The sequence below is a fragment of the Malania oleifera genome, chromosome 2, assembly GCF_029873635.1.
Source record: "Malania oleifera isolate guangnan ecotype guangnan chromosome 2, ASM2987363v1, whole genome shotgun sequence".
Taxonomy (NCBI): Eukaryota; Viridiplantae; Streptophyta; class Magnoliopsida; order Santalales; family Ximeniaceae; genus Malania; species Malania oleifera.
This window is the reverse complement of record NC_080418.1, coordinates 39,385,124-39,398,874: the sequence shown is the minus strand read 5'-3', so window position 1 is coordinate 39,398,874 and position 13,751 is coordinate 39,385,124. Positions and strand designations below refer to the sequence as shown.

At 36.3% G+C, this 13,751-nt stretch overlaps 1 protein-coding gene across 1 annotated transcript; it reads left to right on the top strand.

The window, feature by feature from the left end:
* The first annotated feature begins 11,875 nt into the window (after positions 1-11,875).
* Positions 11,876-13,229, top strand: LOC131148504 (uncharacterized protein At4g22758). Its single transcript, XM_058098220.1, has 2 exons — positions 11,876-12,575; positions 12,745-13,229. The coding sequence occupies exons 1-2, from the start codon at positions 12,188-12,190 to the stop codon at positions 12,945-12,947; spliced, it is 591 nt and encodes a 196-aa protein (XP_057954203.1). The 5' UTR covers positions 11,876-12,187; the 3' UTR covers positions 12,948-13,229.
* Positions 13,230-13,751: the final 522 nt, after the last annotated feature.

Sequence of the window (13,751 nt, the reverse complement as noted above, 5' to 3'; positions counted from 1 at the left end):
CATATTTTGTAATCGTTTTAAAAGCTGTTTATAATTTTTAAGTAATGACAGAAATAATTGTTACTTTTATTGTTATTATCATCAGTAATAACGATTAATACTAGTAAATAAATAATATTAAAACATCATTTGCCAAGGTAAGAGAGCCTCCAACGGCTCTCAGCCGACATACATGCTATAATTGGACGTCAGACGAGAGTCTTCAACCAGTCAACACCCCCGGCGGCTAACGCCGACCGCCGATATCCATGCCGTCCAAAGGTCCTCCCTGCTCCACGTGGCATGCCCAGTGGGCCTCCGGCCCAATAATCTTCGAGGAAGCTCCCAACGTGGCTCCATCCGATCGCCAAAGCCCCGCGGCCTCATTTCCCCGAGCCTTCGGCGCACGTGATTGCAGCGTAGTCCCACTCGCTCTGCCCCTTCAAAGAGTAGTTGGTGCACGTGAACCCCGCGTGACGCTAGAGCCGCCTTACGCGAGGCACGATCTGTGACGTCCCCGCCGTTTCGCACAAGTCCAAGCGAAAAGAGGACCCGCCGTCAAATTCCTCCACGTGTACCCCGCGCCACTTAACCTCGCAGTCGCAGCTGGACAGTACACGTCCGCAACGAGCCTACTGGGGTCCTTCGATCCACTTGACCTAAACAGTTCCATATTCCATAAGCAAGTGGACGCGTCGCGATAGGCCCGCACTGAACGCACGCCGCCGCCGCCGCACCCCCCCCCCCCCCCGGGGCGGAGTGCCGAGTTTCTTTTCTCTAATTTTAAATTTATTTAAATTAAAATTATTTGAAAACAGTTTGAATAAAACTTTAATCCCCAAATTGATACGACACAAAAAACGCTGGTTCATACGATATTTTTTAACAAAACACTATCTCACGCAGCATTTTTTTGCTTACTTAAAGCTCGTCTTTTTACTTCCTCTCTATCTACAATCGCAAAAGCTAAGAGAGCCAAGGGATGCTAATGGAGGAGTGAAGTTCGAACATTGCAGGGCATTTTTGCAGGTGAACGTTATGGTTCGTATTGTACAACCTGAATGTTCTATCATAAGGTACAAGTGAACATTGGGGAAGTGGCATATAAGAAACAAAATGAGATAAATTTTCCGACATCAAGTTGTTAAAACTCTAATTCTTATAGTTTGAAATTTGAGTTGAGATTCTAAAATTTGAGTTGAAATTTTCATTTGTTTGTAGTAAAATTTCATATTTTGCATCTTGAATTAGATTCTATTGAAGTAAATTTGATAATATGAAGCATTATTGTGGAAACCCCAAATTGAGGTTAAGATTTTTTTTCATGTATAAATGATGAATAAATTCCTAAATTTTTCTAAAACAGTAATTGTGTATTTTGCATAGAAAAGGTAATAATACCCTTGTTACATTTTACTTTATTAATAAATATGGAAGTGTTTATTACTACTATGTTATTTTTTATTTTTCTTAAGAGATTTAGGAGGTACCTTTAATAAAGCAATATTAATTATTCATTTGGTAAAACAAATATTCTTAAATGAATTATCACTACCATAAAATAATAATATAGAATGGCGATGGAAGCCTATATATTTTTAAATATTATGTTATTTTTAAATTTGTTGAAACTATATTTATAATGACAACTATTATTTCAATGAAATGTGTAGAATTAAATTATTTTAAAAAATTTATATTCTGAATTCTCTCCTAGTTGAGTGCTAGCCCAATTTAGATTATGATGTTAATTCATTATATTTTTGTTCGCTTTAGTTTTAAATTTATTCTTATTATTATTTATTTTTTTAGATCCATGGGTGCGAACAACAAGAGCCTTTTGCTCACTACATCAAAAAAGTTTCATTAATGAAAAATTAAATCCATTGTAAAATAAAATATATCCATGTCTGCTCCAAAAACATATATTATTTAGACGACGTATGAAGGTACATATATATACATATACTATAAATAAATATATATATATATATATATATATATATATGTTTATATGTATTGTTTTTTTGGTAATATACATTATCAAGATATTATTTGAAGCATCATTTTGAAACCCCCAAATTGAGATTAGGGTTTTTTCATGTCTATATTTTTCATGTATAAATTATGAATACATATTAAATTTACTTGAATAATGATGAATGCATATAAAATTTTGCATTGTATGTAAATTTTATTATCCATTTGCATGCATATTAAATTTAGTTTTAATTTTAGAGTAAGAAGGTTTGAATGGGAAGTTTTCATGTGAATGTTTTTATTATATTTCATGATTATTTTGAATGTTTAATTAGTAATGTGTAAATTGTTGATATTAGAGTTGTATTTAATCTTATGTTTATGTGAATCTACAAATGATGACTGTGAAATTGTTATTATCAATTTCTATGATTATTTAAATTAACTTCAATTTTGAAGTCATATGCCTCGTATTGGAAATTTTTATTGTTAGGGCTTTTATTTAATTTTATAAATATTTCAATGTTTAATGAATTAATGTGTAGACTTTTTTGGTTAGGGTTTTATTTCATCTTATGTAAATTTGAATATATATAAATGATGAGTGTACAAATTTTATTTCAATTTGTATGATTGTTAAATGTAATTTTCATTTTGAAGATAGAAGTGAGTATGTCATGTTGTGCTTAGTCATTTACAATTTAGAGAATCTTACTAAATCACTATGATACAAGAGAGTGTTTAAGAAACCACGATTTCAACCAATTTTCGAAGTCAAAATCTTTTAACCAATTGTCGTGTCATCCCATGCTTCAGTCACATATTATGTTGTAAAATTTATTATTTAGACAAATTACAAGAAATAAAATAAAGAAATTGAGATTTATATATTTATGAATTGAAGTACAAGTAGTCAGATTTCATGTCGCATTTGAAAATTTTTTTTATGTATAAAAAGAGAGTAGGATGTTAATTTACATATTAAATCTATAAAAAAATATTAATATATTATTTAAATTTATTGCACAAATGAAGCTATTTGATATACTAGAATTAAATAGAAAAAAAAATTTATTTTAGTAAAACCATTAATTCTATTATTGACCAATATTTTAATTTTTAAAATATTATTTTCATAAAATCCATCATGAAATTTATGTTAATACATCTAACTATAAAATTTTATTGAAAAAATGGAGGAATGTAACTTTAGTCAAACTTTTACATTTTCATCATATTGCTTCTAATAATTTTTAATGTCAATTTTTATATATCTACATAATGTATTTCGAAGATAAAGGAGAAAAATGCGAGAACACGACATTTTTTCAAAATTCCTTTCGGAAATTTGAAACTAAGGGAGGGACAACTGATATGCCCAAAATATATCAGTTAATAAGAGTGAGTCAACACCTAAGTCCTCATCCCCCAAGTCAAACATGCGGGATAAAATCAGGGATAACCAATGAGACTGCTCCCAGATCTCCGATGACCTGAAAAAGATAAAAGCAAAAAGGCTTGGAGGACCCGAGGTGTACTCCGGGGGAACACTCCAATGCCTAAGTAAGGGGAATGCTCTAGAGAGTCTGAATGCAACAAGTAAGAATGGGTCTCGAATGACTTACCTTGGCCTCTTCCCCGCATCTCTTCTTATAGGGGCTGGAGTTGACCCTTGGGTTTATTCGTCTTTATGGTGTGGAGGTGTGAATCGCTCCTGGTCATAAAGTGTTCGCATGCATCACTCTGACTATTTTAAGTTGCCGGCATGGATCTCTCCTCCTCTTGATTGGTTTGGAGTTGATTGCTCTCACCAAAAGGTTTGACCTAGGGGGTGAGGACTTAGGTGTTGACTCACTCTTATTAACCGATATATTTTGGGCATATCAGTTGTCCCCCCCTTAGTTTCAAATTTCTGAAAGGAATTTTGAAAAGATGTCGTGTTCTCGCATTTTTCTCCTCTATCTTCGAAATACATTATGTAGATATATATATTTGTCGAGCAAGTATTCCAAACCGAGCTGCTACATGGAGCGAATTTTGCCAAGCAGGTTCTGCCGAGTTGCTCCCTTGGGCAATTTTTGCCGAGCTGTTGTTCCAAGGTTTTTGTCGAGAAGACTTCTGCCAAGCTACTTTGTGGAGTCCTTTTTGCCGAGCAGCTTATGCCAAGTTGCCCTCTGAAGCAGTGTTTCCCGAGCTGCTACTCCGTGGTTGTTTGTCGAGCAAGTTTCTGCCGAGCTGCTCTATGGAGCCATTTTTTTCCAAGAAGGTTCTTTCGAGCTACTCTATAGGGCAATTCTGCCAAGCTGCTTTCTTGAGCAATTTTGCTGAGCAGGTTTTGCCGAGCTGCTCTATGAAGCAATTCTACTGAGCAGATTCTACCGAGCTGCTCTATGGAGCAATTCTACCGAGCTGCTTCTTTGAGTAATTTTGCCAAGCAGGTCGGAGACACATACATTTCACCTACCCCATGGTGAGGCGATGATCACATTACAAGATGTCACTAGATTTCTCTCCCGAAACAAGCCCGAATCAGCTAATAAACATCATTTTGGGATCCCGGTGACGATTCTCTGCAGTTTAACCATAGCGTTTTCGTAATTCAAGTTTTCCAAGTACCACTCCAAAACTAGGGTAAGGAAGCTGTTTTTTCAAGTTTAGTTAGTTATTTGAATGTGTGGGTCTGGGGAATGTTAAATGGTTATTATTATGGGGTTGAGTTGATTAAAATAGGGTTTATGGATACAGGGTTTTGTGCAAATGTCGTAGGCACGGTTTAGGATCCCTACGGGCATTTCTTCAGGAATCAGGAAAGATGATAAATTATGTCAAGTCTTTTTAGAAAATCTACCAGTTCAAAATACAGTATTTGATTGTAGAAAATATTTATATGATTTTCTAGATATATAGGTATATGGGAATGGAATTTATGAATTAATGTATGTTTTGGGAAATCTGATGTTTTGGACTGAGTAAACTCTAAAAATAAAATTAATATCATTTTTCAGCAAAAATATGTTTTCCCTAAACAATTAAGATTGCGTAGATGCAAGATGCTAATTGGTAAAGATTAAGGATAAAGTGCAAAGTGGACAGGGAGCCGCTTTTAATATTTCAGATGAAGGAGCTTTGAGGTTTCGTAGTAGGTTGTGTGTACCTAATGACACTGGAATTAAAAAGATCATTTTGGAAGAAGCGCATCATTCACTGTATACGGTACATCTAGGAAGTATGAAAATGTAAAGAGATTTACCAAAATCCTTTTGGTGGAGCAATATGAAAAGAGAAATAGCCCGATATGTAGAGTAGTGTTTGACCTATCAGCAGACAAAGGCTGAGCACTAGAGGCTAGCAGGATCATTGCAACCATTTCATATCCCAAAATGGAAGTGGGAGCATATCTACATGGACTGCCACCAGCACAGCATGGGCAAAATGTCATATGGGTAGTCGTGGACCATTTGACGAAGACTACCCATTTTCTTCCCATCAAAGTTAACTACTCTATGGGTGGATTGATAGAGCTATATATCCAGGAAATAGTCAGATTGCATGGCATGCCAGTATCCATTGTTTTTGACCGGGACCCACAATTCACGTCTTAGTTCTGAAAGAGCTTACAGAGAGCTTTGCATTTCCAGTTGGATTTTAGTACGATCTTTCATCCTCAAACCGATGGACAGGCAGAGAGGACTATACAAATACTATAAGATATGCTGCGGGCTTGTGTGTTGGATTTTGGGGGTAGCTGGATTCAATATTTGCCACTAGTAGAGTTTGCTTATAACAACAATTACCAGGCCAGTATTAGGATGACCCTGTATGATGCATTGTGTGGTCGGAGGTGTCGATCTCCATTATATTGGGATGAAATTGGTGAAAACAGATTTTGGGACCAAAGATTGTATAGAGGACTTCTGAGAAAATCAAGCTTATCCAAGAAAGAATTAAAATAGTTCAAAGTCGACAGAAAAGTTATGTAGATACTCGCCGATGAGCGTTGGAATTTGGTGTAAGAGATAACATGTTCTTGAAAATTGCACCAATGAAAGGAGTAATGAGATTTGGGAAGAAGAGTAAGCTTAGCCCTAGGTACATTGGACCGTTTGAGATATTGGAAAGAATCGGTCTGGTTGCCTACAGGTTAGCGTTACCCCCAGCATTATCTAGAATAAACGACATATTTCATGTGTCTATGTTGGAGAAATACATCCCAGATCCATCACATATAATAAGTTATGAGGCACTGGAGATTGGAGATACACTATCATATGAAGAAGTGCCAGCTCAGATCCTAGATCATGAAGAACAAGAACTACACACTAAGAACTAGTAAAAGTACTCTAAAGGAACCATGCAGTTGAGGAAGTTTCGTGGGAGGTAGAGGAAAAAATACGTCAGAAGTACCCACATCTATTTGATGGGCCCAACATTAGTCAGAAAAGGTAATAGTTCAAGTAAGTATTCGTTGTATGTAAGTAGGTTTTGTGCAGGTTTAGTAGTTTAGGTGTTTTTAATTGTAGATTTGCATGTAATAGTTTAAGTTTTGAATAGTTTTGGGAGAGTTTTGTTTTAATTATTGTAATCTCCCAAAACCATAAATATAACCATGGTATTCCTCCACCATAAGTGAGGGTAATTAATAAAGTTTCAGTGATTTTCCCAAAGGTTAGTGTAAGTGCTAAACGGCAAATTTCAAGGATGAAATTTTATAAGGAGGGGAGAATGTAGAAACTCAAAAAATAATAATAATAATAATAATAATAATAATAATAATAATAATAATAATAATAATAATAAGTCAGAAAAAGGAAAATTTGGTTTGGTGCAAAGCCAAACCGTCGACGATTTTGGTGGAGCTCAGAAAACCATCGACGATTTTGAATTACCGCGGCCAGCTAAGGGTAAAATAGTAGAAATGGTTTGGTTAAAAAGGTCAAATCATCGATGGTTTCCAATGCACCAACAACCATATATAAAGGGTTTAAGTTCATTTTATGTTAAGAAATCAAACTCTCTTTCTCTAGCCTCTTAGGGTTGCTGTAATTGACCCGAAAAATAATAGTGTTTAAATAATAAAAAGGGAGAGAAATGAAATTAGTAACAGAAGGAGGCAGCCGCCTTCGTCAACGAACGCTTCGCGTTCGTCGACCACATTACATTTTGGAGGTAAAATTTCCAAGAAATTTCCCCAGGCTTCGTAAACGAACACAGGGGTTTTGTCAACGAGGGTTCTTCAGGACCTCGTTGACGAGAAGATAATGAGAAGAGTTTTGGGACAGACTGAAATTCATCGTCGAAGGAGAAAGTTCGTCAACAAAATTATTGAAGGACTCGTCGACGAGGTGACGTGACTCGTCGATGAATCCCGCAGTATAAATAGTGTTTAAACTCATTTTACGTAGAATTTCAGCACCACTCTTTTCTCTCTCTCTCTCTCTCCTACGGCCTCTCCCTCTTCTCTCTTCAATTTCGGCCCCGTCAGTCGTCCGATCAACGATCTAGGGCCACCACGACCCGCTTGGTGGAGTTCTCTCCAAGTCTATCAAAGCGAATCATTGGTGGAATGAAGTTGGAATTCATCCCAAATCCAGGGTAAGGTCTTTTATTCGGAATTTGGGTTTCTAGCAATTGTGAGAAATGTAATAGACGTAGAAATAGTAATGTTTTGTTCTAAAATTTATGATTTTCAAGGTGTTGAGTGGAGAACCCTGCGGGTGTTGGACCCGTTATAGTAGGGAACTTTTAGTAAGAAACAGGTAAGGGAAATATGCTATGCTAGGTTATTTGAATATATTTTCAGTATAAAATTATAAATGTTCCACTAGAGTATTGTTTACAGCAGAGATTTAAACAGTTTATCAAATATGATTAATATGTTTTAAAATTACTATGTGGCTTGAGAATATAGATATAGTACAGAAACATGTTTTACAGAATTTTTCAGAGATGTATTGTACAGAATATACAAACAGTAAATGTATTTTACAACAATTACAAAAATACCATGATTATACAGTTTTACAGTATCATGACATACAGATTTACAGTTAATTACAGAAACACAGTTGATATAGATACAGTTTTCTATAGCGTCATGGTGTATACAGTTATTACAGAATCATGGTACAACAGATAGTTGTATATAGAGATGTATTATACAGTATCAGACCCTGTTGGACCATACAGTTACAGACGTAGCTACATACAATATATAAAATGCAATCACCTATTTAGATAATACGTGGTATAAAGGTCGATCGCATAGAGCCCACGAGTGGACAGGCTCCCCATCAGATATGAGTTGAGGAGGGCTAATCATACTATGGAGTATAGTGATTTATTCCTGGTTGGCCAGCAGGGTAAATCCTACCTACGGGCCGCACAACCCTATCATAATGGGTTAAATCGTGACACACAGTTATCCACAGGGAAGATTTCAATTATTACTATATTTATACAGAGTTACAGAGACAGAAAATATATACATATTTATTAAAAGTATTCTAAGTAGAAGCCTAAAGTATAGAAATGTTAAGCAACAGATAAAATATAATGATTTATATTACTGGTACTATACTTTACATATCTAGTGATACATGATTATATAGTAATAGATTTTCACAGTATTGTAACTCATTTGCCACACACTAGTAATAGCATATTTTGTCTTACTAAGCGTTGGCTCGTCCCAATTAATTTAACATTTTTTAGGTGATCTAGATAGGCGAGTAGATCAGATTCGCGGGTAGAGGGGCTTCAGTACTGCCCCATCAGTAGAGAGTGAGTATTTGTTTTGGAGTATTTCTGTATAGTCGTGGCCAGTCGTGGGTATTTTGGGAAACAGTCATATATGTATGTATTGGGAAACATTTTAACACTCTAGCATTATATATAATTACATATGATTATGTTTATTTGATTTCTGCTTCTCACTGCTTAGGTTAATGATAGGGTTTAATCCAGTATGGTATCAGAGCACTTTCAATGCTATAGTATATATATATATATATATATATAATAATAATAATAAAAGACCCTTATTTAAATAGCAAGTGGTTACAGTTGCGGCTAGCTCTCTCTCTCTCTGTCTTCGATTTCTCTCCCGAAACAAGCCTAAATTAGCTAATAAATATCATTTCGGGATCCCAACGATGATTCTCTACAATTTAGCTGGAGAAGTTTTGTAATTCAAAATTTCCAAACACCACTCCAAAACTAGGGTATGGAAGCTATTTTTAAAAGTTTAGCTAGTTATTTGAATGTGTGGATCTGGGAAATGTTAAATGGTTGTTATTCTGGGGTTGAGTTGATTAAGGGTTTATGGATACAAGGTTTTGAGCAAACTCCGCAAGCACGGTTTAGGATCCCTGTTGGCATTTCTTCAGGAATCAGGTAAGGGGATAGATTATGTCATATATTTTTAGAAAATCTACCGATTCAAAATATAGTATTTGATTATAGAGAATATTTATATGATTTTATGGATATATAGGCATATAGGAATGGAATTTATGAATTAATGTATGTTTTTGGAAATCTGATGTTTTGGACTGAGTAAACTCTAGAAACAAAATTAATATTATTTTTTAGCAAAAATAAGTTTTTTCCCAAATAGTTAGTATATCATAGGGCAACACTCACTTGTGTGGCATGAGTGCGATTATTTTACAGTATGTATAAACAGACCAGAGTACTTTATGATTATACTGAACAAATGCAGTTTGATAATAATTTTCAGAATGACACAAACATCACAGAAAATATTATATTATATAGTATACTATTACAGATCAGTCGACCCAGTGTCGTGATGCTTCAGCCAACCTAGTGTCGTGATATTTCAGCCGGCCTAATGTCATGATACTTCAGCTGGCCTGGTGCCATGATACTTCAGCTGGCCCAGTGCCATGATATTTCAGTTGGCCCAGTGCCGTGACAGTTTATCCGGCCCAATGTCATGATTAGATATATATTTAACAGTTATTTAAAAATTTTAATATGATAAATTTTACACAGAAACATGAGACAAGTTATGTTACAGTTATTTATGAAATGTATTATATGATAGCAAAAACTTGATCGCTTAGTTTAGTTTCAGAGTACGGTATCGTAGCTATCAGTTCAGATTAGTGCCACCACATGTCTCGGATAGAATATTGGTGATTAGATAGTCGATTGAGCCCACAGAAGAGTAGTGTGCCCCCTGGCAGTCCGGACCAGGCTGGGCAGGCCAATCGTACTTACAGACGAGTTAGTTTTAGCTTAGCATGGTAAGCCAACCATTGTAAGATCCCACCTACGGGTCGCACAACCCAATCATGTAGGAGTAATACATGATATCAGCTAACTATCCATCTAGAGGAAAATTTCAGTATTATACAGTTATAGCAAATGTTTTACATGTTATGGAAATTTATTATGATATAGTATGCTTATGTTTAAAAGTACAGATTTCCATGATTTATCAGTTACAATTGATATATATATATATATATATATATTATAGTTAAATTACTTGCAGTATATATATTTATAGCACGCTAGAGCTTACGCTGCCACACACTGATGATACTCTATCCCACTTACTAAGAGGTTTCTCACTCTAGAATTCAAACATTTCAGGAGATCCAGACAGACGAGCATAGCGAGCTCTAAGGTAAAGGAGGTGTTGGTACAGTCCTAGATTTAGGGTAAGTGTTGAGTTGGGAGATGAGTTTTGTATAATCCCTAGGAAGTTTTATGGTTTTGGGGATGCACATGTATATTGTGGAGATAGTAAAACTCTGGTATTGTATATAATTAAGTTCAGATATATTATGTTTTCCGCTACGTAGATAGTATGTATTTATGGACAAGTATCCCCGGTACCCACTTTGGGCTCGAGACGACATTGTGGATTTTATTATTGGTATTACAGTAATTTAATATTTTTAGCAGTGTAAAAAAAAATGTAGCATAATTTTTAGGTCGTTACAACTTGGGACTTGAATTCTAGACAAAATCATACACCTTTTCAAAAATCTTACAACATGTGAATCGTTGCAAAATTTATGGTGTTTATGTTTGGTTAATAGAATTCTTAAATCAAAGTATTTGAGGTATGTGCTTGCGTGAGGGTTGACCGTAGGACTATGCCGACTATACCCCTCTGACATCATTAAAACCACCAGTCTGGTAGAATCCACAAATAAGACTCCTTTCTTAGCACATAATAGCATGCAACTCATTAGGAGCCAACTCAACAATCACCCCCTAATTGAAAAATAAAAACTTATTCTCTATTGAATTAGAATAAATCATGCATTTGTAGAATAAAAATATTTTTAACATTTCTCAGCTTAAAATGTTATTTTATACTTTCATACATGGGTCATGCAATAAATGCTACTTCAATAAGCATTTTTTTAACTAAAAATGCTATTGGGTGTAGTGCGTTTTAATGACCACGTGTTATTCGTATTTTTATTCTAGATTAAAAAAAATGTTGGATGGTTCAATATTTTTTATTTAAAAATGTTAGACTAGTCCAGTATTTTTTTGGTACAGGGCAATTTAAATGTTAGACTAGTCCAATATTTTTTTTGGTACAGGGCAATTTAAATGTTAGACTAGTCCAGTATTTTTTTGGTACACGGCAATTTAAAAAAGAAAGTTTCATTGAACTGTTTTTCAATAATTTTAATTATTATAAAATTAAATCGGAAAAACTCCAATTTAGCATGCCTCCGCAACAGCCCGTGGATGACATTAACTGTAATTAATTTGTCCTCAACTGCCTTTAACTATCCGGTGAATGCTCCTCTTTTCACTCTGATTGGAACCGGGTATAGGCGGTATCCGGTAGAACAAAAATCCCGCGTGGTGGGAATGTGGAGGCTCTCGTCCTTATCTTCATCTTCGGGCCTACCTAACTTTCCTCTCCGTATATAAACCAGGGCGGGGCATGCCTTTTTTCTTCGTCAGGAAATTGTGCACCACTGACGCATTTGCCCTGCGATGTCCTTCGTAGTTACAGTTTGACGATTCTGGTTATGTTAGCTGCCGAAGACCGGGAAGCTGAGAGCCTCCGCTCCTACCCCCGTGCTCTCGGTTTTCCCCGCCTGAGGTTCTTCCGTTACCGGAGATTGAGGTGACCGACGACCGACACATATCCGCGATTTCCCTTGTTGTCCTTTCGCTGGTGTATATATAAACTGCATATATATAGATTGTTGGTTAATTGATATTTATGCGGAATTCTAAGAATCACCGAAGGGGTCTCGAGGAGAAGAATCGGAGAGGGAAACTGGCGGAGAAAGCGTCGTCGTTCCACGGGCGAAGTCCACTGACTATGCCGGCCGAGCTTCACCGACCGAAGACCCTGCCGGACTTGAGCTCCGCGTGGAGAATCGGCGGGATGTCGCTGGAAGCGCGGCCAAAGCTGACAAAACTGTTGCTTAACGTGACGATACAGGGGAGCGTGGGGGCAGTGCAGGTGGTGATGACGCCGGAATCAACGGTCGGAGATCTCGTGGCGTCGGCCGTACGGCAGTACAAGAAGGAAGGTAGACGCCCGATCTTGCCTACCGCCGAGCCCTCCGCCTTCGACCTTCATTATTCGCAGTTCAGTTTAGAAAGTAAGCTTATCAAATCTCTCTCTCTCTCTCTCTCTCTCTCTGCAATCTGATATATGGCATCAGCGTTCACAGAATTCTTTTCCGTACATCGATTTACAATTAGGGCGAATCTAAGCCGTCCAAAAAAAAATGATTGACGACTGATAAGGTTTTGATTTGATGGGGCCAGGTTTGGATCGGGAGGAGAAGCTGATGACTCTGGGATCCAGAAACTTCTTCCTGTGCCGGAAGAAGGCCGGGAACGCCGGCGGCCATGGCGGAACGACTCCGCCGCCGGCGGCGTCCTCTTCTTCTTCTTCGTGCTCGACGCAGGCCGAGAAAGCTTCGAAGGTGGGCCTTTCATGGTCCAAATTCATGGATTTCCTGCTGTGAATCGTGGACCAGCCAACTTGCGCAGTAATTATTTTTTTTCCCTGTTTTTATTTTTTATTTTTTATTTTTCATGAATCTGTAAAAATAGCCATTGGAGTAGGGTCACGCGCCCCTCTGAGGGTGTCTCTCAAATTCCAAAATTAGCAATTTTTCCCCCTAGGGGCACCTTGGTTCAAATTCATGACTACTTTTAAGCCATGGATGATAGGATGGTTCTTCTTCTTATTATTGTATTTGTAGTACTTCTCATTTTATTGTTAAAAAAAAAAAAAGTTATTGTAAGTGTGAAGGGCCTCTTTGTCTCCCATGTTCTTTAAATTATTATTAAAAAATAGTACAACTTTGTGGATGAACATTTAATCAATCAAAGAATATATATATATATATATATATATATATATTATTATTATTGCTACTAAATTTAAATAAAATATAATTACTTATCCTAGGAATTTTCATTTAATAGCAAGGTTTTTAATATTTTTCTGTTATTTACAAGGAAATTTTTGTAATTTTTGTATTGTTTTGTGAATCGTTGATCAATTATTTGAACCCAAAGTCCCTTAAAAATCCAAGGCCTTCTTACTATTATTAAAATCCAAACTACATAATTAAATGACTTAAATGCCCCGGGAGCATGTGTCCTATATGAGGATGAGGTTGCTTTTAGTTGCTTGGGCCGAGAAAGGGCTGGCGGGCTGCTCATAGGCTGCGGCCCTTCCCTTTTCATAGCTCTCTATCAAATTTTGATGGGCTTGTATAGCCCAAATTGGGTTTGGGCCGTCATCAGGTAGGATTAATATT